Source organism: Aquila chrysaetos, chromosome 1 (genome assembly GCF_900496995.4).
Source record: "Aquila chrysaetos chrysaetos chromosome 1, bAquChr1.4, whole genome shotgun sequence".
Classification (NCBI taxonomy): Eukaryota; Metazoa; Chordata; class Aves; order Accipitriformes; family Accipitridae; genus Aquila; species Aquila chrysaetos.
Window position 1 is genome coordinate 26,522,500 of NC_044004.1, and position 27,237 is coordinate 26,549,736.

The window sequence follows — 27,237 nt, forward strand, 5'->3', positions numbered from 1 at the left end:
CCTGATCTTGATGACAAAGATTCGTAAAAGAGAGACAGACAAAAATATTAATTGCTAATGAGAAAGATTGTGCTCTGGAGACGACTAAGTTTTAAATGACTAATTATCAGGACTGAAACAAGACTGGCTTCTTTTCTTCTCAGAAAAAGGTAAAGCCTGTTTGTTTGTCAACGCCACATTAGATGGATGCTAACGTCTGCCAGCCTACCAGGAGCCAGGCTTGCGAGCCCTTTGGTTCAGTGTTTCTGCTCCAAGGACTCTCCCTTAGGCAGCTGAACTCTCAGATGGAGACATTTCACTGAAACCATTCCCCTTGCTTACAGAATTTCTTCCCCTCTGCCAGTTGGGCGGGTGTAAATGGTTCTTGCCCTAAACATTAATTACCTTCCTTCTAACCTATCTTTTTTTGCATCACGGCTCAGAATGTTAAATGAGAAACCTACTGTGTTGGCAGTGACTGGCCTAAAGCATACTGTGAGCAGGCTGATTAACTGAGGCAGATCTTTTATTAAATAGAAATACCACGCCTTGATTAACAACGACGCAGGGCCAAACCCTGATGTCCCTTGTGCCAGGGCAAAGGCGGCCTGGGGCTCTGGGGAGAAAGCGATGCCCACAGTCCGTATAGCATCTTATCCCTGGGCTTGTCCGGCACTGAGCAGTGCCCTGCAAAGTTATGCAGCTACCTGCTCCTCTGTTGATCCCGGTGTGGTAAAACCGGCTTTTACAACACAGGGACACAGCCAGTGTCCTTGTGGCAGCAATCGCGTGTCCGCCTCACTCACGTGCTCCTATAAAATGGGTTGTTTATGTTTGTGCTTAATTCATCCCTCCGGTTTTGTGTTACATAGATTTAGTGGCATCATGTGTCCTTCTGCGGGTGACACGGCCGCCGGCAGTCACATAGCAGGGGGACGGGTGCCAGCATGGCGGCAGGCAGCAGGAGAGCCCAGGGAGACCCGCTGGCTCTGTGATAACCGGAGGGAGGAGGGGACGCGGACACCCGTGCCCCACCTGCAGACCTGGGACCCTACAAACTCCTGCTGAGCTGACACGGCGTGCCTTCACGGACACCACACCGCCGCCTGCTTGCTTCCAGAAAACCACCACCCGCGGTTTTGCATTTTAAGCCACAGCTGCTGCAGAGGGAAGGTCGGTTGCTGAAATTTTAACTAAATACAGCCTCTTGACAGGGAGGTAACAGCTACTGGTTTAAATGTGACCATCCTAGTTTTTTAGTTGAAATAATAAGGGCAAACGGTAATCCTGCTGCTGACGTTGAGCAGCAGCTCTGGAAGCACGGCTGCCATTAAAGCTCTTTATTTTTAAAAGCTGACTCTCTTCTCATGGCAACTTTAGATACATAGAATGTATACAACAACAGCTTGCTAAGAACAACTGTATAACTTAATCACAAACATCAGATATCCACAGAAATGCTCTTGCTGAAAACACAGTTTGCCTGTTCACAGATATATCGGCTGAACAGAAAAACACATCAATTTGAAATAAGGTAGCAGCTCGAGCACTGCTTCAAGTGTAATGTGCAAGTTACCTCCCCTTTTAAAGATAACTATGGTATCATTATAAATCAGTTTTCTCTTTCTTGGCGAGACCGTCACTCCTTTCCTATGATTTATTTGCATAACTGAGCTGAACAAAGCCAGTGTCTTTGGGGCTGTTTACTGAAGCTGAGCCGTGGCGTGCCCGGCTGCAGGACCCAGGGCCAGCCTAGCAGTCCTGCAGCTGCAGCCACGGCAGGGAGCTGGCATGCAAGGTGCTCCTTCCCAAACTAATGGCGAAACACAAAGTCCCACCTCTTTTACGAACGTGCCTAACGTAGCCACAGGCCCCGCAAGCGCTCGCTGCCATCCCACATGCTTCCTGGCAGAAGGCTTCGCCCTCGGTTTGCAATCAGCTTAGGAGACATCCTGCTGGAAGCAGCGTCCTTGGCTCCTCTCCACGCACAGGGCAGGCAGAGGCCAGGCAGGCAGCAGGTGCAGTGAAAAAAGGGTCTGATCTTTGGTGAAAAATCCATGCAAAGACTTTGCCTGACTCCAGGTTAATTTATCTTTCAAATGTCAAAGGCTAGTCCTGGGTGTGGTTTTCAACAGGAGTTGGACCACAGCTTGGATCCCTACCTGCTGTTGCTCATGAAACGCAAATGTCTGAAGTTGAATCTTGTGGTGGGTCAGTGCAAGGGAGAGTGCAGCATTTCAGCACAGCTTTTTGGCTAGGGACCTTTTCTGAAAGTCTTTCATACAGGAAAGGGAAGGTTACTAGGGATGGATGACGTCTTCAGACTTCTAACAAAAAAAGCAATACTTGAGGCCAACAGGCCATGACAATGTCTGCAGTGTGTCAGACACATTGCTTTACCTGCAGCTGAACTGGGTGAACTGCCCCAGGCTAGGTTAAACACTTTGAAAAGGTGGATTTTCTTAATCTGGATCATTTTGGCAAAACTCTGTGGAGATAGTGGTGAACTGCATCAGCAGACCTGGAGAGGCAGGAACATTGGCTGGCAAGAGACTTGATGAGGAGCTTGTGATGAGCAGCTTGAGAGAGTAATCGCATAGATCAGATCAGCACTAGTTATTGACAACGACATGTCTGTCAGCTGTGCAAGTTATCCTATTGTCAGTACCACTAAAGCACTGCATACTCTCATCATCATGTGCATGCCTGAATTAAGGCAATCAAAGTTGTCCATCTCTAGCTAGGGTCACCTGGGAGAAACCTTTTGGCTCAGGTGCTGTATGGGACCCAAGGGGATGCACATGCAGCAGCATTTGCTGCGCCACATCATTTCCCAGGTATGTTCAGGTATGAACATGTACAGCTGTGGCTCTCTGCCCACTAGAAGTACTATACTTAAATGTAGAGAGAAACAGTGTAAAGTACCTAAGGGGTAGGATAAGACTGGCCTACTAAATCCCCAGACCAGTTGTTGAAATTCCCACTTCTGCTAACGGTGACACTCGGCATCCTAACCTAGGGCCTATCATCAGGAGTCTGGCCACTGATTTCCCTAGTACAGTTTCCCTAGTACAGGGCAATTTAATGTTCTGGGTCTGAAAAGCACTGCGGAGGGGGTCCGTGCACAATTCGCAGTTGCTTAAATTCGTCGTAAGTGGCCTAAGCACGTTAAAAATTATTGGTTCCATTTAAAACACACAAAAAATTCTTGGATTCATTTTTTGATCGTGTTCTCTTCAAAGAAGGAACATAAAGAAACAGAAAATTAAGGGTGATATTTCCAACAGTACTCAGCACCTAGCACTACTCCCCCTGACATCAGCTATAAGGCTCTAAAGGCTTCTATGGGGATATATTTAAGACAGTGATGAGCGCTACTGAAAATCCTGCCTTAAAAGTCTTGCAGGGATCGGTTATATCCTCTAGGCACCAATCAAAAGCAATGTATTTGGCTTAAAAAACTGTAACAAAATTACTATAAATCTGTTCTTTTACCTCTTGCTCCTTTTGGAGAGGAAGACACCTGAAATTATTCTCTAAATTAACATCCTGGAATTTCCCAGGTTAAAACTTGAATGCTAACCAGATAATTGAACACTGAATTTGTACAGCCAACAATTGGCTACAATTTCAGACTAGGATTTGAAGGGTAAAGTTCTTATTTTCATCACTGTCATTAAGAACAATAACAATCACAGATCTAATTCTCTTAGCCATATTATACCAGTTCCCTTAGCTGTATTAATCTTAGCTCACAGCAATTTTATATACAATTTAAAAAATGGAGCTGAAATTATGATTCCCCTACAAAATAAAGTCACCTTGTATTGTGCAAACTTCCTGCCTATTCTGTAATCAACCCTCTCTGCATCCTTCTAAGGCATATTTAATTTGGAGTGTGATCCTGCAAAGGCTGTCAGAGGTTCCGCTTGTGTTATCTATAAGCCCTATCAGTGCCCAAAAGTGAACATTCCCAGGATGGAGGTCCCTCAACGACCTGACCTCCTGGCCTAGAAACTGCAGAAATAGTATTCAATGAGATATCAATGATGATATCTCAAATAATAAAGTGAGAAAACTTTCCTGAGCCTGGCACTTTACTTGTTGACATTGCTTTTTGATGATCACAAGTGAAAATTCTGTTCATGCATATATGGTTTTCCCATGGCGAGAATGAAACAATGCTGATGAAAAAGTTATTAACCACCAACACCTAGAGCATCCTACCAACATGGTTGTTATTTTCCCTGCTTCTGCAATGTGAATTCTGTCAATGCAATGTGTGTTTCTTGAGTGTTTTTACGCTACTCCAGTACCAAATCAGCCATCTCCACATAAACCACTTCTGAAGGAAGTTTCGGTAAGCGAAACCCAGTCTCCTCCCTTATTTTATAATGCACTTTGCTGCAAGTCATTTAGAACTTTGCCTCAACAAGTTGTGCAACCTGTGTGTTGTACCGTTTGCCCCAGCTCTGTCTTTTACCCAGTCCAACTCAAAATAATTCTATGTATCTCAGCTATTTCGATAGGACCAGTAGCTGGCTGAGGCTGAAGTTACTGAATGGCAAGATATTGAAGCCACATGTTGAGGAAAGCTGGGAAGATGAGAGATGGGTTGTGTAATCTTTCCTATCAGCTTTCCAAATCAGGAAACAACACAACCCTTCCCTTCTCCCCAAATTCCCATATTTCAATATAGTCAACAACATCTATTATTACCACAGTCAGACAGGAAAATGTGTCACACATAAATAAAGTGCAATGTAGTCACTTGGTATGTAACAAGTCTTTCCCATTCTGGATGAACTGTACTTGATGGGAAACTTTTTGCAGCGTTTGTTTATTACAAATGCAATTAAACAGTGTTCTCTGCAGAGATGGTGATACAGGTAAGTGTGTCCTCCTCATTAACTGTCTGCTTTAAAAAGAGTTCTTTCTAGGAAAGGAAGAAGTGTTTCATTCAGTGTGGACTAGGAGCTTGCAAGCTTTTGCCATAAGAAAGACAGGAAAAATCTTCTGTAACTGAAAAACAAAACCACAACTAAACTCATCTGTTAATTATTACACAGGAAAGATAAGACATTCACCTATTTCACTTCTTGCCTCTTCGAAGAAAAACCTTATCTATGAACATGGTTATTTAATTTTATTGTTGAAAATGTCTGTGAAAGGCTTTGCTGAACTCTGTGGAGTAGGGATATGCATGCACGCGCTTGTGATTTTTCTTTGTTATTATAATGCATAACACTCTATCTATCTGTCTGTCTGTTTGTCTACGTAAACATTACTGTAACATGTTCCACCCTACAGTGCAGCCAAGAGTATCTAAAAAAGTTCATAAACTACAGTTCTTTTTCAGCCTTTCTGATCTAACTTTTTCAGCTAATTCTTCAGGAGATCCCAAAGCAAAACATAATACATCCTGCCTGTTCATACAAAGTATACTTGCTTAGTCAATTTTATAACAATAAAAATGGCTTCAGACTTTTCAGTTCACCCTAATCTTATGCACCATTTTTACTGCAACATTCTCAGTTTTGTGTTCACCACATGAACACCGCAACAACGGGGGGCCCAACCTGCAACCCTGCTTTCAGCAGGAGGCAGAGATTTCAGGGAAAGCTGAAAGTCGCCCAACGTGTTCCCTCCCCCTCAGGTCACAGAAGTGAAAATCAGCATAAAGCAAACGGCAGTTGGGATGTGAATGTTCGCTGCTGAAAGTACATTAAACTCAAAGCATTTGGCTTAGTCAGTGGCTGGGTGTTTTGTTTTTTTTTTTTTTTTTCCTTTGTGCACTGACATTCGACCCCTTTTATAATATGCACCTTGCACCACTGAAACCCAGTTAGTTATTTATTAAACTCAGGTACCAATAGCTGACTTGTACATATCACGCTTTTAACTGCCTGGCGTTGCCCGTGTGTGGAGGAGAGGGGGATGAAAGGCAATCATCTTTGCTGTGAAATTCTGTCATATCGGCAGAAAGGAGCTGCAAAGTGCAGCAATTTGTACCTGACCTCTGATCTAAGAAGTTTGTACAAACCTTTGCACCTTGGATTGAAATTGAGAAACAAAGTTTACAAGTACAAGAAAGATATTTCCAGCACTCGTTACCTGTGCCCAGGGTTAATATTATAAATTTAAAAAAAATGTTTAACCAAGGCAGGGACTCTCTCAGGAGGCTCCATTCCTGTGCTGGGTTAATTCAAGACAATTTAAGTCTACTGAAATTACAGCTCAGTTGGAAATACCTAGGGTTTGGAAACAAAATTCCTCTGCACTTCAGAAAAGGAGTGGGATTTGAGACAGATGTCATTTAAAATTCACCTTTTGCTGACCGTGACTGGGATTATTTTTTTTTTTAATTAAAAGCTGAAGAAAGAAGACAAGCAACATTTGATTCAGTATAATTTCTTCAGCAAAGAATGGAGCTGAAATGCAGTGTTGAATAGAAATTATTAAAGAGAGTAGCAAAATGGCTCCTCCTTTGTTAACTTTATTTATTTTTATCCAACACATTATCTAATCTCAGTTATATACTGCAGAGCTGTATGAGAAACACATGGAAAAACAATCAAACCAACAACATTACAACAAGCTCTTGATAGATGGTCATATGGCCTTGTCTTGATGAGCAAAAAGGACATGTTTGCAGTTCTGTTAGATTAACCATGTTAATTTAATTAAAAAGGTCTCTCAACTCTTTCAGACACTGGCAAGGTCTTTGGTGCAACATCATCGGCTAACACCAACATGCATCTCCATGGACTGTGTTGGGTGTGAAGGCCTTCAGAGATCAACTGCGATAACACAATTGAAAAAGTCACCCTTTCTGCACCCCAGCCTCTCAGGCCATGGAGCATTGCAAGGGATGGCAGTAACGTTTTGACGTGCTCACACGCTCTGAGCGCTGGCTGTCATCCATGGCAAGCTTGGGTGTGCAAAGGGGGAAGGTGCATTTTACATGCACATTTTGAAGCACGGCTTCAATCCCACCTAGCTCAGAACAGGACACCATTATACACAACTGCTGCATCTGGTCCACATGTGAATGGACAATTTTGTCATTGGTTTTAATCGAACCTTACTTACAACAACTACGTTTCCTTTTCTTTTTTTTTTAAAAGGTTTTAGATTCAACTGATTTTTTTCCAGATTTAAGCTCAAACTTCACTATTGTTATCAGCAGTGACCCCAATAAAGCAATAAATGAATAAATAAATAAGGATGAAGAGATTAATATTGTGTCCTATGTCATACGCAAGCCTTAAACGTTTCACGTGCTGCTTAAGTAGAATATGAACAGAATATCAGAACTTGATTTTCGTAAAATGCTATCAAATTTTCAGTATGAAGAATGAGTTATATAGATTCTTTTGTATTAATAATACTTGCATATATACCCTCAACCTTGCTCAACCTTCTGAGCCACTTTCAATCTACAAGCCCCAAATTCTGTACCTAAAGCTGATAACCCACTTTTGAAGTTTGATTTTTATGTCAATCTCTTGAAAAAGCAGAACCAAATACCAAGCAGCACAAACAGACAGCGGCAGAGACAGACCAATTGAAAACACAATGTCAGGCAGTTGTAAATGGCTACCTTTCACTTCATTAATTTAAGATAGTAGAAAAAATGTCTCTGAGATGATTTTATTTGTTTTCCTCTGTCTAAAATATCGGTGGTTTAGTTTTCACTGTTCTGACATTCGCTTGGCTATTTGCTACGCAAATTCTTTTAGATAATCACATGTTGAACTCGTAGTTCAAACTTAGAAGTAGTTGCTTCCTTCTCAAACAACTCTTTAGGACCCTCTAAAGGAAAGCAAAACCCAAACCCGATACCTTGACAATGACATACTTTCGGTCTCAACTCCCTGATAAATGAAAACCAGATAAAAAGCCCTACAGAGCAAACAAGATTTCCCTTACCTCTCCGGCCCCGCAATCGAAGTGTGACAGGTTAAGAGGACTCACGCCTTTGCCCGAGCAACCTTTCTTCCTAATGGCAAGAGCCGTGTAACCTGGTTATACAGTTTATGCATCTCTTTATTGGCCAGCGAGCGTTAGCCATTTAAATTCCTTGGAAGTCATTTGTTAAGGGCTCTTAGGCTGAGGCTAAGTGGGTGGGACGGGAGGGAGAGGGGATGTTAGCGCTGCCAGACACAGAGAGCTCTCCAAAGCGGTTTGAAGATTAATAGAAAACCATCTGCAACGAAGGTATCTTTGGAGGGAGGGCTGGGTCCAACATTCAGGGAAGCATAGGAAAGAGAAACCATGACATTTTCGCAGGGGGGAGGAATTTGAAGAGAAAGATTTCATTCAAAATTCAAAACTTGGAAAAAAAGGGAGTGAAACATGTACAAACAACTCCTTCCTAGCACAAGGCGTTGTGCAAATAGCTTGAGTTACTCACAACAGATAAGATAAGAAAAGGGCATATTTTGCTTGACGGCATGAGGTTTTTTCAGTGAAAAATTTTTTTTTTCTTTATGTGTATCTGGCAAAATTATTTCAGGCTGTGCTGAATCAATTTACCTTTGGTTGTAAGAAAAAAAAATGGTCTGCAGCTCCTGGAGCGACAGGTAGGTTTGCTGATCTCGGCAGCAGCAGCGGGATGGTAGGAAAAACTCAGCCTGTGCTGCGTACCCGGCGTGCACCGTTTCAGCGGCAAACACGGAAACTCAAATGTGTTTGCTTGAAAGAAAAAAAAGAGGCTGGTGCAGAAGTAAAAGCACAGGGGTGGTAAAACATGATTCATGACAGCACAAATGGTCTGTACATAACAACGGAGCATTAGGCCCCGGGAGCACTTAGGCAAAGCAAACAACACACCTTCTCGAGCAGCCAAGAGGAGGAACTGCACCGAAACACTCTTTGGATGATGGATTTGCCCGGTCGGCAAGCAGTGTGCACAACCAGCCAGCGGGAGAAGAGGGAGCAGGGCATGCCTTGGGAGATGACTAATTTCTGGGAAAGGATACTGCCCAGAGAAGGTGAAAAGCAAACAGAGTATCACAGAAGCAAAACAACTACAGCTTTCAGTCCTTTTCCAGTTTTTTTTTACTGGCATAGCCATTCCTTTCTTCTTTCTCTTTTTTTCCCAAAAACTAAATCTTGGTCCAAATCTCCAGTCAAGCAACACACAGGCAGCAACCTCAGAGCATCCCTGTTTGGAAGGAGAAGTGTCTTAACCTCTCAATGACAAACTGTGCACAGGGGTGGATTCTGCAGAGGAAGCACTGTCAGTTTGTATCAGATGGTCCTACGTGATAATTTGTTCTTGCCCCCTGAGTGGTTTAATCTGGGCATGTAAAATTTAGAGACATCCTTGTACTGCAGAGTCAGAGGCTGGTCAATAGAGAAGAGGGCTAGGGGAGTCAACAGGTGTAGAGATAAGAGCTCTAAAATTAGAAAGCTCCAAATTAGAGGCAGAAATGTGGAGGATGGCAAAGACTGGCAAAAGAAGCATCTTTGTGGCAGTTTCTGAGAGCGAACAGGAAGGATAGCTGTTCTACTTATACCGCAAACCCAAAGGGTGATGGCAATCACTCTCTTCTGGCTTTTTATACTTGTTTATCCACAGTATTGTGGCCGTGGTGTGTTGGGCACTGTACAAACACACCTGGAGCCTGGATCCTGGTCCCAAAATGCCTGCAGCCCAAGTCTACTGTACAAGTCTTTCATCTTCAAAATTCCTCTTTGCAAATGTTAACTCTTTAGCTACAAGAGCTGCAGAGAAGCAGGTACTTGATCTGCAGGCAGGGAAGCTGCAGCATGGAGATTAAGTGGTTTGCCCAAGACTATGGAAGGAATCAGTCTCAAATCCGGGGATAAAATCTAGGAGATTCTGCCAAAATCAGATCCATGTCTCGATCCCACTGATCTATATAGGGAAGTGAGTATAAAATATTTAGCTGGTATGTACTTGAATGCACAGGGAAGACTATTCTAGTGTAAGTAAGTGGCATGAAAAAGCACGGATACTAGTGAGCCGATGGGCTCATTTTTAGAAGGCTTTTCAATATACCATGTCCATTAGGATCGTGTAGGGAGGCTGCTGAGACTCTTGACTTTCATTTTATACTTTCACTTTCAGCTCCAGTTTGTTGTTAATTTCCAAGTTATGTTCCCATTATTGTTTAAAGCAATGAACATCAGCAGATCAAGCTGCTGCAGGGTATTCTGAGGTGTTAGCATCCCCAATGGCAGAATTTGAAAATACATTAATTTGTCCTGCAGGCTGTGCTTTCATAGGGAACATAGGAAAGTTGGGCAGAATTCTGCAAGTATGTCCCCCAGCTTTTCCTGGTGTTAGGCACCTACTGCCCTTCGGCTTCAAGCACGTTGTATTCATAATGATTGCATGACTTTTTATATGTCTCTTTATGATGGCTCTGGCATCATGAGGGGGATACACCTAAGGCAGAGCGGAAAAGTGTTAAGGGCAGACACGTGAGCAAGTGAAAGAAGGGAGAGTAAAGAGTGAGTGGTGGATTGGCTTTTACGGTTATATTTAGTCTTCAAAAACTACTGAGAGAATGTAGTGGAATAAGAAGGGAATGTGCCAAGTAAAATATTTCACCAAAAGGACACATGAATTTAAGGGTGACATGCAAGGTCTCCCATCTCAATCTCGGAAAGTCTTTACAGTTTATCAGTATATTCACACATAAGCCCATCTTCAACCACAATACAGCCACAAAAATTAGGATCTCATAATGTAACAGACCGCCCTTTTTTTCCTTTTCTTTCTTTTCCTTCTCTTTTTAACAAAACAACTTTGTGTTTGGTGAAACAGGTTCCCACATGTTTGTAGAACCATTTTATTGCCTATTTGAATGTTTAAAGGGACAACACCACTTTATTTAAATGAATAACATGTTATTTTACACCTGTTCTTACACAATGTGAGTTAATGCAGCACAATTCATCATTTCCTGACTTTCATAAGTTATTGCAGACCAAAACCTGGGAGAGCCTTCAGAGAACGTACAGTCTGTAACAGGTACCACAGCACTTTGGGGTTTTTTTGGGTGGATAGTATACAACAAACACACATATAATTATATGTCTCAAAACAGTTTTACTGTATAGTCTCAAGAGATTTTCAGAGGTATTCAGGCACCCAGGTAGACACTTGGAGACAACAGCTTTCCAATTTCTCTCACACCGAAGCCCTTTCCACGCATAGCCTACATCTGTGCTTTGACCTTTATCTTGCCACATCACAGAGGATTCCCAGTAAACGTCCTTGCAAAAGTGGACTCCCCTTCCGCTCTGCCAGCCCCAGCCACATCCCCCATCCCAGTATGGAGAGGACAAAGTCACAGCCCTGAAGGTGGAGGCCCACCAAGGGGGAAATTTGGCCGAGGACACCTTGGGCTTTCCCCTTTTGTTTTTTAATCTTAGGCTTCTCTGGTTCATGGGCAGCGAGAGTTGCCCTGGTAACCCTAACAGTTCCTGGACAAAGTTTTTGTTTTATTTTTAGCAAACACTTTAATTGTCATTCTGCAATGAAAGTCAGCACAGAGGATCACCCTGCAGAGGTGAGTCAGCACAAAGGTTCAGTTCCCCCGTGTGCAGTTTTGTGCTTTCATTTAAACCTGAAAGTGGGTTTTAGGTTCCAAAATAAGAAGACAGATACTGAATAAGCCCATGGAGTGCAATAGGTTTTAATTAGCACATCAAAAAAGAAGGAAACCAGCAAAACCCAAAGGTTTTTTTATATAGCCACAGCCATTACATTTCTGTGGCATGTTTGCTTTCCATTAAAATAAGTATAGGGTGGGTTCTGGATAGACACATATGCAAGGGAGGTTAATACAATGATTGCTTTTCAGTTCCTGGCTAAATAAAGCACAGTGTTGGAAAAAGGTTTAGCCCTCACTAGCCTGATGTGGCTGCTCAAGACCAGTGTTTCACACCACAGACCCACAAACATGTTAAACTGGTGCTGCCAATGTGAGGTCCCGCTCCATCCTTCCCACAGCCGCCCCGTGCAGCCTCCGCTTGTGCAGCCACAAGCGTTTGTGCGGCTGCACCCTGCACACACGCTACCTGAACACCTGTGCTGGCAGAGGGGAAGAAGAAGGTGGGACCTGTCCTTCTGCCAGCATTGCTGGCTTAAAGCATTTGTCAAATCACCAGCGTTGAGCAAATTCATGGGAAAACAAGGGAAAGATTTCTTTTGAAGCCTGCTGCTTCTAGTTTCACAGCAGAGCTCCCGCTCTGGTGAAGCCGATGAGATTTCACAGCGGAGTAGTTGAGAGCCTTTCTGTAACACCAAGGAGCTCACTGAACCATCCAGAGCAATCAGAGGGTAGAACAGCAAACTGTTACTCTTCAAAAGATTGGATGCAGCCAGTGAATTTTAGTGCTGCAGGTACTGAGAGGCTAAAGGTACTGGAGAAATCAAGGAGGGAGGCACAGCGTGGTGGTGTGAGCTCCATGGGTCACTGAAAGGCACCCAGTGGCCACCTCGGGTGGCAGGCAGGGATATCTAGCCAGCACAAGCCAACCATGTGCCAACCAATTTTGATAATTAAAAGGTTCCTAGCAAACAACATTCTCGTTGGTTCCCTCTGGGGCCTTTTTGCAAAGGACAGCATCACAAAAGCTTTGTGATACATGGTCACAAGAGGGAGGATAAAGACCTCCAAACTTATATTTATAGGAGAATGAAGCTAGGCTTCCGGAATGGGGTATGAAAATGAACATGGTTAGCACACATAACCCTCGTTTCCTCACTTCCAGCAATTCCTCTGCCCTTTTACAGGGTGCAGTAGAATATAAGAATATTAAGCAAAAGAGCTTCCTCCAGCCAACACGCATCATCTCTGGTTAGGGCATAAGCTTTTCTATTTTGGTTCTTAATGTCTTACTGAAAATAAGACAATAAGCATCACTTGGAAATTGTTTGTAAAAAGAGGTTATCAGATAAGGGAACTGACACCGTTTCCTTCAGGAAAACATATTTATTTTTCTGCCTTCCAGTAACATGAAGGAAAAATTTAGACTAGGAGAGACTGAACGAACTGCAGGGGCATTTACCATATCCATTAACGCCCGTGTCTCTTACATTATGTTTTGCTACACATTCACAACTTCCATGTCTCAGAACACTGATTTATTGTCAGAAATAGAAAATGCAGCTTTTTCTGGTGTTGGCAGAGTCTGAACTGCCATCCACAGAAAAGGCATCATTACTAAAGGAGTCTGTGTTAAGCAGACTAAGCTTTATACCAGTCCTATGCGGCCAGATGACCTGGGACCCCAGGACTTTATATGGTAAAAAGCTGCTGCGACCGAGTCGCCCATAGGCGGTGCGTGCTGCGGCGACTCAGGAGCGGGGTCACACCTCTTGGCCCATCGCCCTGCCTCGGCACTCCGCACTTTGTCCCCGTGGCCCAGCGTGGATTTGCCTGTGTCGTCACATGCTCTCGCCTTACCTAACCTCAGCCCGGCGCCCCGGCTCCTCCGCTGCCAGTGTTTGCATCCTGTCTGCCCCTCTCCGCTGCCGACCTTCGCTACGGGCAGGCAGTATTTGGGCCGCAAACCTGCCTTCAGCTGCGCTTTCTTCTCAGCGGCCAGCGTTATAGCAGAAACCAGCCGCAGGCACGCCGCTCCCGAGCCGCTGCGGCTCGCGCTGGTTTTGGGCTGATTTAAGCAATGCAACCAAAAGGACTCTGCTGCCAGGCTAAGATGTGCTTCCACGGCAGGGGAAACGGGATGGGTTTGCCTTTTATTCCACCAAACGTGTTATCTACGGCACAGGCAAGCCCTAGAGCTACATCTATACCGTGCCACTTGCACGTCGCAGAAACACAAGTGTAACGTAAGGGGCTCTTGGTATGAACTTTGCAACCCTGTAGTAAAATCACCCACCATAACCAAACACACTTAAATAGTAAAAAGGCACTTTCACCTTTGCAGCTGCACCTTGGGGCCCACTGCCCGTGCAGGGCTCTCAGGCATCATCCCCCTGACTTCAGAGCTGCCCCAGGTCACCCTGTGGGGGTAGAGCCAGCCTAATTAAACTTGAAAGTGCTCAAGGGCTGTGTTAATGGGCAGCTCTCAGTAATCACAAGAAGGTGATTTTTTTACAGGACTATGTTTCTGCTATAAAACACTTCTCTCTCAAAGAAAGACCTCAGAGTGCTGTTGACATAACTTACTTCTGTAGATATTTGACAAGATAAAACAGGCAAAGTGACTGTGATTTCAAGGACCATAATAGCTTAAATGTTTAGGAATGAGAAGAATGGCCTGAATGGCTGTAATTATTAAATCCATTAGTTAAATTGCTCTTCCCCTTCCTTGGCAAAGAAAATGTTTCTACAATGACCTAGGATCTGCCGCTCTTGAGCCACTGACAACACCTAAGTGGGAGGTAGGTGTATCTCATTCATGATGTACCTAAGCCCCACACTTCCTATCTCTTTGGGAAGGTTTGTATTTTCAGTAGGACATTTCCAAACTGGCAATAGCCTAACCCAACCCTTAAGTGCAGACTCAGAAGCTGCATGAAAAGGTCCTGAGACAGGAAGATCCTTTTACTTTGGCTAAAGGAGGGGTTGGAGACACAGAATGACCTCTTCTGAGCAGTATGTGCACTCTCAGGTCTGCCCTATTTCTCTCGTATTTCTTCTCTCCTGCAGGGTGGATGCATGTAGAGCCTGGGACTGCTGAGGGTAGGCACTGTGGGCAAGTCCATCTTGTTTTGGGGGGAAGGAGAAGACTTCAGCTCAAAGATTGTCTGCTGTGCTGCCTTTGGATCCAGGGAAGAGACACCAGCACGTTTTATTTGTTAGCAGAAATGTAATTGATGGGAACTACTGTACTCAACTGTTGAGCATAAATAATGCTCACCATGTGCCTGAGACATTAGCTGTTTGCAAGGAGGCATCTGCAATTAAACAGGAAATTGCAGCTTGTCAGCAGGTTGACCAGGTGATAGAAGACAGTAATTCTGCAGAGATACTCCCTTTTTTTGAAAAAAGAGTTAAAGTCTTCTCAGGAACTTTAAAAGGTCAGTGACTTCACCCTTCTCAAAAACATGCAACATAAACTCCTAAAGGAAGCACATTTAATTGGTGGGAATACATACAGGTTGCATTTTAAAGGTAAGCATGTTACCCAATATCCAGAAAAAGAGCTGCTACAGTCTAGATGCAGCTAAGATGGTTGAAATCTGACCTTTCTAGGGTTGTGTGCTGGCTTCAGAGCACCACTGGAGGTAAGCAGAGACCTACGTTTGAGGACATTGCCCTTCCTGCTACATTGCTGGAGGTTAATCCAAAAGAAAAAGGAAGACATTTTTGTGCAGCCTGTCCCAGTCTTACCCCATTTGATTCACCAGTACATGATTTAGCACGGAATCTCTGAATATGAAATACTGCTGCCTAGTACACAGATTAATGTGGCAACAACCAGGTTGTCACCTATCCTTCACCTGTCCAAATATTTAGACTTCCACATCACCCTTGAGGTCTGAATTTTCTATCTGTAGAAGGAATTATTTGCTCTGTTTCTATTTAGGGGTGTATGTGAAGAGATGGTTGAAGTTTTGTTGGTGTTTATCTGAATGAAGCCAGTTCACTCTTGGTGCCACATCATCATGTTTGACATGAACAATGTTACATCAGGGATTTAACTTGACTTCTTATATGTTTCATGGTATGATACTGGTGGTATGTACAGGACAGCGCATCCTAAAAAATACAAATAAAGCCATCAGGTGGTGAGGTTTCCCTTGTTTTGATCTTTGGCCTTTGTAAAATGAAGCAAAATCTTTTTCAGAAGATGTGCCACAAGACCAATGAAGAGTAGTAACGTTGTACCGAGGCTTTAGACTGTTTTTCTTTGGAAACCCTCGATTCTTTTGACAACAATTATTGTTAAAAATTAAACCTAAAAGTGGATTAAAATTGCCTTGCACATAATTTCCTAAGTATATTGATGACGCCAGCAAAAGAAATGTAATTTCCTTATGCCATCACTGAGCTACATCATTTCAGAGAGGAAAAAATGTAGTATTTTGAGTTTGCGCATTTACTCCTGAAAAGACCAACTTATACATTTGAAAAGGTTACTTTGGGTCTGTTATTGAGTGTCACAAGAGTGACTGCAGAGTACAGTGTGACGGTCGCTGTGCATGCCATGTATACCCCCACGGCGCAGGAGGACGCTTGCGACCTGGAAGAACGGGAGCCTCCACAACGACTGCCCATTTCTGACAGAGATACTCAGTTGTACTCAGAGCATAGCCAGCTTCACAAAAGAAACAACCTTCCCATCTAAAGCACAAGATGGTGCATTCAGTGACTAGGAAGACAGATTTCTCTGAAACAAGGACTTTGCATAACCACTTCCTCTATGAACTCTTACACTGTGTTTTAGGGCATCTACCACTGCCCAGGAGGCTGAAACAGGTGCCTCGCTGACCAGGCTCCCTCCGACACAGCCTGCATCCCTTCTAAATACCACAGGAAATACAACCATGACCATAATCCTGCTGCAGGGTACGGTTACTAACCTACAGGTTGCTCCTCAGCTGGCCAGCGGCAGTAGGCTTGTGCCCCTCCAAGCCGTTGCGTGCCTGGTGCCACCGTCGCCGTCGCGTCCCCAGCACTCAGCCGCTCGCTGCTTCGAGACCTCAGCTGGGGACTTCGTAGGTCACGGAGGAGCAGCAGGACAGACTCGTGCTTTCAGATGCTCTTTTACTGAAACTATCAAGGGAACCTAAATCATTACAACCCCTAACAGCGACCGGAGCTGATTAAAGGGCACTTTACAAAAGGTTCCTCCCTGGGTACACTGTGACTGTGTTTTGCCAAGAGCAACCAGCTTCTCTCCTACCTCCGCTGGCCAAAGGTCAGCACGTCAAAGCGAACAAAGTCCAGCAGTAGCTTGTGGTTAAATGGCTAACGCCACTCCGGCTTACCGCAGGTGCTCCAGAAGTAAAGCTGCTGTGACGCTCAAAGCTCACAGATACAAACTACTGTAAAATTTGGAAGGGGAGGGAGTGCGTTTCGGCACAGAAGACAAACAGCATTTGCCACTGTAACTGAGCAAACAGGCAATAAATAGGTGAGTTGTCTCTGGGAGTTCATTTCCCTGTTTGCACATCCTAGCACTTGCACGCTCTTCCTGATTTGCTGAATGCGTGGTGTTCCCAGCCTGGTTTCCTAAAAACAGCCCCATGCCCCACCCCAGGCGTACGAACTCGTGACGTGTCTGCCGGCCCCCGTTCGCCCCATCCACCACTTGTGGACCTGCGGGCCAGCTGCGGCCGAGCAGCACGCGGACGGAGAGAGGTCTCGGAGCTCACGCAGCTTTAGGAAAGCCAGGGCTAACTCGGGGAAACGACATTGGTATGCGACTGAGGGAGAGCCATTTGGGGCCAAGCTTTTCCCCCTCCCTGAGGAGGAGCGGCCGGCAGGGCTGTACAACCTGCAGGTGAGGGCACCCGCGGCCCCCGGCAGCCACCCAACCTGCGGGAAGGGGGTGCAGAGAGGAGCAAGGGAGGAATGCAAAGGCTGGGAGGATGGGAGGAGCTGGGGACATGGGATGGAGCTGGAATTGCTCTGCATTCCTACGGCGATACTGTAGAAAACCAGACTTAATAAGTTCTGCTATTCATAGATCAGCCGGTTATAATGATGTTAAATCCTCCAGTCCTTGTCTGTCAAATTCACACTGAGATAAGTAGGAACTAAGCATGCTCAAGGGCCTTTGAAGACTGTAGAAGTGCCTAGATATTGCCCTGGGGAGGTCTGACTTTAAATACCCGCATCTTAAAACGACAACATATAAAAAAACAGTTCTGCCTTTCAGACACAAACTTAAATCATTATATTGCCCAACTCGCAGAAACATTATCAAAATTACGCAAAAAGTACACAGTTACATTCTAACCTTGAGTAAAAATCAAATTTCTGAGGCTATGCTACGCTTTCATTTCATTAAGCATGTAGCATTTTTTAATTCACCTAGACACTAAAATAGTCTGTCTGTCTTCAAAAACACTAAATTTAGGCTTCCTTAAGTATACTACAGGTACAAATGTTAAGTTACTGGAATGTCACAGAAGAAGTAATGAAAACATCTAAAAGCGTGGCCTACAGCAGAGAGAAAAAAAATGGATTTTTGCACTCGTGGAATGGGAGGACGTGTATGGAAAATCCTGGCTGCTGGTTTTTCTATTTTCAGTTCATTGGTAGAAGTGCCGTCTCCAGAGAGGACTGCTTTCCTTCCTTCTCTAGAAAGAGGACAATGCACAGAAGGAATGGTTTGAAGGAGGAATTGTTTTTCTCTTATCTTTTTCCATCTTTCAGTTGCTCTTTATTACAGTGCTTAATTTTAAGGCAATAGTAACACAGGAGACATATTCAGGAAGAGCTGACCTTCTAATAAAACAAGCAAGAAACACCTAGGACAGGTAGAAATCTGAAGAGTCAACAATGCCCTTTAATAAGGATGTATAAGGGAACAATCCCACTAGTTGTCTGCCTGGTGGTTTGGAAACCCCTGACAGCTAACGTACTGCACACTACTGTGCATTTATTTCAGCGAAGGAAAAACCCAGTTTATTTATTATCCCATTACAGGGCTTTGTTTCTGATGCCCTTACTCTCAAAAGCAGCAAAAGCACCAAAACAATGTATTGTTTAATATCAAACAATGCTCTTGTTTCTCATCAGAGCAGGGAAGCCAACGCTTGCTCAACTGTACAGCCAGAATATAACTATATTATATGACTATACATTTAGACTGGGCTTGTCAGAGAAAATAAGGAACAGTGTGAAAGCAGGGAAAATTTGTAATAGGAGCAAAGGGAACCCATCACGACCTGTCAGGTGTTCCTCTAAGTGCCTATCAAGCTGGGAGCACAACGTTTTACAAACGCTGGTGTCAGTTCTTAGCACAGAAAGAGGAACTGACAGCTGGAGATGTGGTTTGGGGAAAATGAAAATGTTGCAATTAGGTGGCAGAGTGACATGCAAGAGCCCCACCTGATGTAGCCGGAGGACAGGTTGCTGCTGGGGGTCTCACATCTCAGGGTGGTTCTCTGCCCTCCTGGCTGCTTTGGAGCAGTTCTTTCTCTTGGTTTAGCCCAGAAATTACACCATGGACATGCAAGTTTGATTGAAACTGTGAGTTCTTCTGAACACTTCTGGTTCTAATCATGTATGCTCTCCACCAAAAAAAAATCTCAACAAGCCGTAACATAAGCACATAACCCCCTACTCAGGTCTTGTCTCGTGAGGAGGAGCTGCAGATACTCCCTTCTGAAGGACGGTCACATTTATTCCCACAAGGGGAAGGAGGAGGAGGAGGTTCCTGGTGCAGGAACGGCTGGACCACTGCCTGTGCTGCACCTCCATTTGGCCTGTGAGAGAGCAGAGCAGGGCACGTGCGTCCTTTCCATTGCCCCAGCCGGTGCAACCCTCTGCCCGCTTTGATCCCTGCAGCAGCTCAGGGCAGTCCCATGCACTCTGCACATCTGCACCGTGTGACAGCTCACTTCTCCAGGTCATCCTCTGTCCCGGGCTGCTGAGCATCCACGCTGCAGCAATGGTTGCTTTTGGGTCCTCTTTCAGACAGAACCAACTTGTTCTTCCTCAACAAAGCCCAGATGTGGCTCCAGGGACAGACTAAATGGATTAGCCCGTGCCAGGTGTGGTTGCCTGGGTTGATGCAACACAGTCTTCCAAGAGGATCCCTGCACCCACAGGTGTCCCTGCGTGACTCCGTGCTGTGGCCAAACACACACCCTCAGTTTCATTACAGCCCTGTGCTATGCTTCAGGAGCTGGCAGCTAACAAAAAGCATATGAGAAATGATAATTATGCCTTAGGACTAGGAGGGTCATTACAGGTGCTAGAGAAGACCCGGGACACGTGTTGTGCGGATGAGCCAGCCTGCTCTGGAGTGGTTAGCGGAGCACCACAGCTTGTGATATAAATAATAAATTTACATTAATTTAAATTAATAAATCATCTGCTACCTATTTTTTGTTTTCCCCTAAGCAGCACAGCATAGTTAGTAAATGGAAGTGAAAACTCCTGGTTACAAAAGCTACTCTAAACAAAAATCACGTCCAGTAGACTAAATGAATTTGGAAATCTGAGGCGCAAGCTGCAAATGTTTGGTGTCATACCTCCAAAAGACTTTGTGTGATTTTACTGAAACCTGCCAGGAAAAACCTGTCCTGGGCTCAGGTGAGGCAAAAGTTGTTTTCCTTCTGGTTCCTTGGAAGTGGAGTAGTTATATGAAATGTAGGCCTACAGCTAAAAGGTTATTTCATTTATAAATGCGAAGAAACTCACATCTAGCATTGGAGCATTTTGAGGGAGGTGTAAACATTAATATACACATCCCCCCTCCTGCCCCCCTCTCACGGGCATTTGCAGTGCAAGTGGTTAAAAAAAAACCCTACACAAATGAAAATTGAGCCTTCCCCTGGGATGAGACAGGTGAGCAGAGGAGACAGAGACACGGCATGGCACAGCCAGCTGCCGAGAGCGTCAAATCATCAAACAACATGAATGAAATACTGTGCTATTATGCCCAGCTCATACAGAAACCATCCTGCTGCTAGCAGGTGAACAGGAAAGTCATAATTCACAATCAGATTTCAACAAGGGAGTCATGCTTTGGAGATGAGAGGCTGTGCAAAAGAAACAGGCTATTTTTAAAAGTCAGGCCAAATGCTTGAAGAAAACCTTCTAAAAAGTAGCCGCCAGCACAGCTGTGTTTATGGGTCTATTCAATCAGCAAGTAGCTGGCTCATAGATTTTGAGTGCAAGTAATGATTTCACATTGTGACCCAAGCAAGAAACTGGAACACCCAGAGAAACGATTTTGGCAAGGGTGTATTTAATGAGTCAGAGTGTCCTGTTATCTGATGGTGTGTTTTTACATGGTGGGAACTATTTTAATTGCTGTATAATAATCTGAGAAGCTGCAAAGAGTTGAATGCTTCCTCCTTCAGTACCAGCCCAGTCCACACCAGTCACAGTTTTGCGTTTTGTCCCCCTCAGGAAGGCAAAATTGCTCTCTCTCCACCAGACCTATCTGGCGATGGACCTGGGTATGGAGCCACTGTGCACATGCCCTCCGGACAGCTGGGACTGTGAGCTGGTGTGCAGCTCTCCTGCCCTTTGCTGTGCATTTTCCCTGCTTTTAAGCCTGGGGAAGGAGTCCCATCTTCCTGGTATTTGTGTCTGTTCTTTTTCACATCAGCATTCAGAGGAATAAATGAGAAATAGAGCATGCTTGTGAATCAGAAATAAATCCTGTTTGAAAGGCGACTTGAACAGATGATCCAGAAGGATGCATTTGTTCTGGTGATGGTTTTCTTAAAAAAACCCACAACCTCCCAGCCTCTTTACTCAACCCCACATTAATTTTCTAAAAAAAACCCCAAAATATTTGACCCTATCCATCTCTTACTGAGAGACCTGACAGGAGACATACACACTATAAATTAGCTATATGACTAAAAACTGCTACTCCCAAATATTTTTATAAGCAAACAGGAAAATCTATTGCACATAAAAATACCACCAATGTACTATGCTTATCTGAGGTCTCAAAAAGCTGCCATCACAGCTAAGGATATTTAACATTTATAAAGTTGCTTAATTAAAAAAGTAGTGGTTTGGGTTGTTTTTTTTTTTAATCAGATGAAAGTTAGATCTGGAATGACCAAATGCCAGTTGCTATATGCAGTACCTCCTCTGCCATCATGTCTAATATCAAAACTCCACCTGCAGATATTGGAGTATTGAGTATTAACTGTCTTTCAGAGTCAAGGCAGTCACCCAGATTAAAGAGGAGAAGCAGAGAGAGGTTGCGCTCAATGACTTGCTTGCAAATCTCTTTGTCAGATACTTGCAGATGCCCCCCTTACACAAACTCGCAGATCTTGTATGCTAACAGTCTGAAGGACACAAAACAGAGATATTTTCAGTTTTTCACTTCCCTTAAGAAACATGTGCCTGCTGTCTTAACACAGGAACTAGTCTATAAGCTAGAATAACCCTTTTTTAAATTACTTGGACTTCACTCACAAAAACATAACATTAATGATAAGTAATTTACATAATTACAACTCTGGAAAACCTGAGTTTAAACAAAACAGCAAACTCCCTAGAACTGGATTGGATAAGCAAAAAAAAACAAGAGAAGAGAGAGATCCTATCTCCCATAGCCTGGCATGTTAGCACAACTCCATTCCCAAAACACTGTCAAAATTTGACTTCCTAAAACACTGTCAAAATTCTTCAAAACAATCTCCCCCCCCCCCCCTTTTTTTTTTACATACATCTCCAGTATATTCAAGAACAAAACCATGAGGCCTCAATGTTCAGATAAACTTAAGTGCCAGTTAATAACTTGCCAAGCAGAGCAATCATGCAGTCTGGACACAAAGTCTAGTGGGGTTGTTGGAGAGCGCTACATACTCAGGGCCAGTGGAGATCTGCGCCATGAAGTGCTGTTATGGGGTGCTAACACAGAGCCTCTTCCCTTCATCAGGTGGGAGTTTAAGAAGGCTTCTCGCCTCTGTAAGGGAAGAAAGGGAAGAACTCATGAAAGCATGAGTTTGCCAGTTTTGCTAGTGTCTGCCAGAAATTCTAAGATTTGACTAAGAATGATTATTATGCATGTTTTTGAGATAATTCCTTCTCGACTTCTTTTTAACCTAGTTCTTCAGTTTTCCATAAAACAAATCTCTAATTAGACTTCCAATGCAGCAAAGTATCTAAGCAAGTGAAAACATTTTAAGTCCCATCTACATTAACACAACTACAATGTGTTTAAAATGACACGTGCTGGCTGGGGTGGACCCTACCTGCCTCTCCCAAAAGGTACCCAGAGGTCTCAGTAACCTCCCTACCACTGCAGTTAATGCACAGAAGAGCTTTCACTGTGTTTTCACGCTGCCTTGAAGACACTCCCAAGTAATTCAGCAATTTCTTTATTGAAACTTCCTTGTTTAAATGAAAATGAAGAGCAGAGCTGAGGAAGTGCCTTAACCAGATTTAATTTCCATGCCTTCCTCTTTTCTTCTGTACGGAGATGTGTCATCCTGAAGTTTAAAAGAAAGCTCTCTATGTATCCTGCTTCTGTTTACAAAAGGCTGCTCACCTTTCTATTTGCCATTTTAAAAACTAACTAAAAAGAAACACATTCTTCGTCAAAAAAAGTCCTTTATGCCTGTGCAGAAAGCAGTCTCTTTGAAAAACACTCAGTTGCAGACATCTACATTACTCCAGTTAGTGAGAGTCATAGTATTTGTATCCAACATCAGCATTAACTCACCAGCCATTTACATCAAAATATTCTGCAGCAGAAAATAGATTACTACCTAGAGCAAAAAAACTTAGCATATAGAACAGCACTGTATTAAACAGCTGTGCATGATGCTAGTTTTAATGTGGGTTATCTGTAATTATGGTGGTAGTACAGAATCATAATGATGGTTTTCACCCTGGCTGATCAGAAAGAAATTCTTCTCTTCAGCCTCACTGGAGCAACTGCACAGCACAAAATGGACTAGGAGGGTCTTTGTTGACTTTAGTCCAGGGTGAAACCCCACTAGGGCTTTGTGGAAGAGGACTGTAGCCTGTTGAGCCTGTCAAAATATGTTTCTGTTGGATATACTGATCATTCCCCTTATCTCCAGATTGTGAAAAGGAGGGAGTCTGTTGCCTGTAAGCCTCTGGAAAACCTTCCCCCTCTGGTGTGGTACATCTGGTGTTTTGGTGTACAGAGGATATCACAGGACACTGAAGCATAAGGTCTTTCAGAAGTAGAAAGATGAAGAAAAGGGAGCCCGTCAAGAAGACAGGCTTATTTAGGCCCTTTTTATCGCTCCTCAGCACTGTCATCTCGGATTTCCACGCGGATGACCCTGCTCTGCTATGGGGTGTGATAAGCCTCCGAGACGGGCAGCTCCTCCGACGTCCAGACATCTGGACATTGGCCATTCTTGCTGCTCCCCTACTCCCTTCACCCACCGCTCTCCCTGTTTGTTTCTATGATACTGTTCCTCTCCATGGGATTTTTTCACAGGGTTGTCTTGAGACACCAGGTACCCAGAGCTCCTTCCCTGCCTTCCAGCCCTCCCCTCGGCAGAAGGCATGAAGACCTCCCCCATGCCCACACCCATTTCAAGCCCTCTCCACAGAGAGCTCTGGGATCAGTGGTTCTCATTTGGGTAGATGTGCTTGATCATCTCACGCTCCTACCTACGATACTGTTTTTGCAGCCACTGTGATTATGCCTGTACTTACAGCATTGCACAGTTTCAAACAACGTCCCCCTTGCTGAGAGATTCCCAACTGACTGCTGACGCAGAGCTAAGCTTTGTGCTTCAATACTGAGTGACGAGAAGTTTTAAGTAAAAATGAAGTTGTGGTAATACCTGCAGTAACCTCCACTGTACCTACTCCCTGCCATCTGTACTGAAGGTACCCACCACCAAGCCAAACAAGCAGTAATCCCAGGCACTCTTCCTACATTTTCATGCAGATGTGGTGCCTGAAGAGACTTATAAAGAGGCACATAGGCACATCCTATAAATTTTTGGTACTACAGCCTGAGTTTTCCCCTGGAAGTCCATTCAGAGCCATCCTTGCTATTATGCCTGTTTAATGGTCCAGGCAGGCATAGCCCTATCAGATACAGCATTTACTCGTAAGTGTAGCCTGATGAAGCCCCTTCGGTATGCAGTACCTAATGGCAGTGTAGTTCCCAAGGATAATGTTAGCAGGAATAAACATGATACCAGGTAGAGAAGGGTTTGCAGAATCAAGATTTTAGCTATCAATCCCACCACTTAGCACCAATGGACTGAGTAATCCCATTAAATTCAACCTGAAGCTGTACCTATCCATGAATTTTCTATTGTCAAGTCCTTAGCTTCAGCTTTATTTAGAAAGTTGTCTGCCCACACAGAGCTAACTACAGGTGTGGTTGGAGCAACTCTGGGAGCCGTTGAAGTGGAAGAGCTTCATGATAGAGTGGCTGCCCTGAGTATTGCTTGGAGAAGCATTAACGAAAGTGCCATAAACCAGGTTAGAAAAAGCTGTTTCTGTGCATTACAGAATGTTTACATAGCAATTTTCCCTTTAAAGCATCCCCAATTTTTCAGGTGAAAGTATTCAGTTCAGTAAAGCTTAGCATGATCCCAGCTGATAGTCTGTCTAAGGGCTGCTGCTGGGGCTGCTTTCAGTTGCAATTACAGAAACTGTCCAGAGGAAAGAAGATCCAAGCAAGATGTGCATTTTTTTCTGGAGACCATTAAAAAAAATACACCACTGCTATATTGCCACAGCATTTCTCTGATATCTTTGCAGGAGGTAGGAAGGACTGGAATAATGACTGTTTTCTGCAGCTCTTCCGAAAGGATGAAAAGTCAGTGGAGGTTTCACATCTGCAAAACATGACTTCCTTTACTCAACACCCAAAAGGTTTTGGTTTGAACAATGCATTTTTGTTTTTAAGCCAAATGCTCATTAGATAAAAGAGAGGCAATCTGACGACCTCTCAAACGTGATTCCTCCCAAATATGAAGGTAAAATGGCACTGCAGCTTTTGCTCAGTGTCTTTTGTTTTTCACTCTTATAGCCTGGGAGATGCAGGGAAGAAGACCAGTAAATCCACATAAGTCAGGATACTGTCGTATGAGAAGTAAGCCTTTGTTTAGTCAACCATTAAAAAAAAAATTTCTGCTAAAATTATTGGTTATTATTTCTACTTTTGCCTTCCAGCGTGTAAGCAAATACTGTTTGGTATTGACAGCTGTTGTTAAATATTGGAAGTAAAGGGAAACATTGTGACCCAGCACCAGGGCAGGGGAGGGCAGGGCTGCCATTCATTTGGATAGATATGTTTAATCATCAACTATATACTGCACTCTGATCTCTGCAACATCTGACTTCTGATGAGGTAAAAGTTCTGAAAGTTATTACTGAAAGCAACAAATTGCATAAAGAAATATTCTCATTGAAAGCACACATTGCAAAGAAGAAAAAAGCTACATCAAGATCTAAGCATTCATTTCTCATTGACATCATTGGGAACTGCATATACATGCATCCAGCACAAAATAATTTGGTAATTAAAATAATTAAAGTTACTTCATTTCTCAGAAATTATATTTCATGTTCAGCTGCAATTCATGGGTTAACACTTTGTATTATTTTAGCAAAATTGAAGAGCTGGGGTTTCAATGCATCGCTAGCACTTATGCTCAGCTGGAAATGTGCAAGGGTAAGTTTGCTTGTCTCTAATCACTGTCCTTAAAGGTTTGCATTTTACCTGATCATTTCGTTTACTGAAACAGAAAGAGGAAAAACAGCTTAGTGTCACAAAAATATGCTTCTGCAACTGGCTCTGAAAAGGTAAATCATTTCCCTCAGAAAACTCCTACTCCTATAAAAGGCAAAAATCCCCCAGTAAAATTCACACTTCTGCCTTAAGGAAATAAACTACTTAAATGCTAATGTTTTAAATTGCTCCCAAAGTAACATGAAGGAGCTATTCCAGTCATGTGGGTGTTGTACAAGTGGACAGCTTTAGAAAAGATTCTCCGATATTCAGAGAGAAAAGCAGGGAGCCGCATCTTCATAGGAGGAATGAGACCCTGCCAGAGACCGCAGAGCTGCTCGCTCTTCTGCCTCAAGCCCAAAGCATCTGCAATGGCCTTATCCATGTGCCACGTGGCTGCTGCGTCGGGGAAAAAAATAACGAGTATGAAGATCTCCACTCGGGATATGTTCTTAAACAAGAGGTCTAGCACAGCAAACCCCAACTAACCCGTCCGATCCGGCTGATTTGTTGTCAACGTCTTTGTAACGGGGAGTCAAGGAAAGCGATTGCAACATCTCACCCGTGGTGCGATGGGTGCTACACAAACAAGTACAGTAAACAAATGAAAGCCGCTGGAAGGGGACCAGAGTGCCGGAGGTCCCTGAGCGCCCAGCCTGGATGCTCCTCGTGGCACGCTCCCGGTGACAGCCCCGTCACGGGCCCGCGGAGAGCAGGGACCCAGGCTACTCCTGCCTCTGCAAGGGCACTGCTCAGCACGCGGGCAAGCCGGGGAAACCCTGACACTTCCCGGGGAGGAGGCAGCAGAGTTTTGCCATGCCCCTGTTACTCTTCAGTAATCCTGGTTGCGTGGGGTTTTCTGTTTGGCAGGGTTTCTGTTTTTTGCCATCCGAATATTCGGCATCTCTATTGAGA

The 27,237-nt window shown here is 43.9% G+C and overlaps 1 protein-coding gene across 10 annotated transcripts in view; it reads right to left on the reverse strand.

Annotated features, from left to right (window-relative positions):
- Window positions 1–27,237, reverse strand: part of RBM47 (RNA binding motif protein 47) — a 79,770-nt gene that overhangs the window by 13,844 nt on the left and 38,689 nt on the right. For 2 of the 10 annotated variants that reach the window (XM_030022382.2, XM_041124969.1), the window contains exon 2: window positions 16,517–16,709. The exons of 6 other annotated variants lie outside the window; for them this stretch is intronic. Coding sequence is in view for 1 of the 4 variants with exons in the window: in XM_030022355.2 (XP_029878215.1) it covers window positions 22,452–22,477 (26 nt within the window). In the remaining 3 variants the exon portion in view is untranslated. Of the gene's footprint in view, window positions 1–7,911; window positions 7,991–16,516; window positions 16,710–22,451; window positions 22,522–27,237 lie in introns of those variants that run through there. 2 more of the 10 variants (XM_030022355.2, XM_030022411.2) reach the window with 2 other exon arrangements.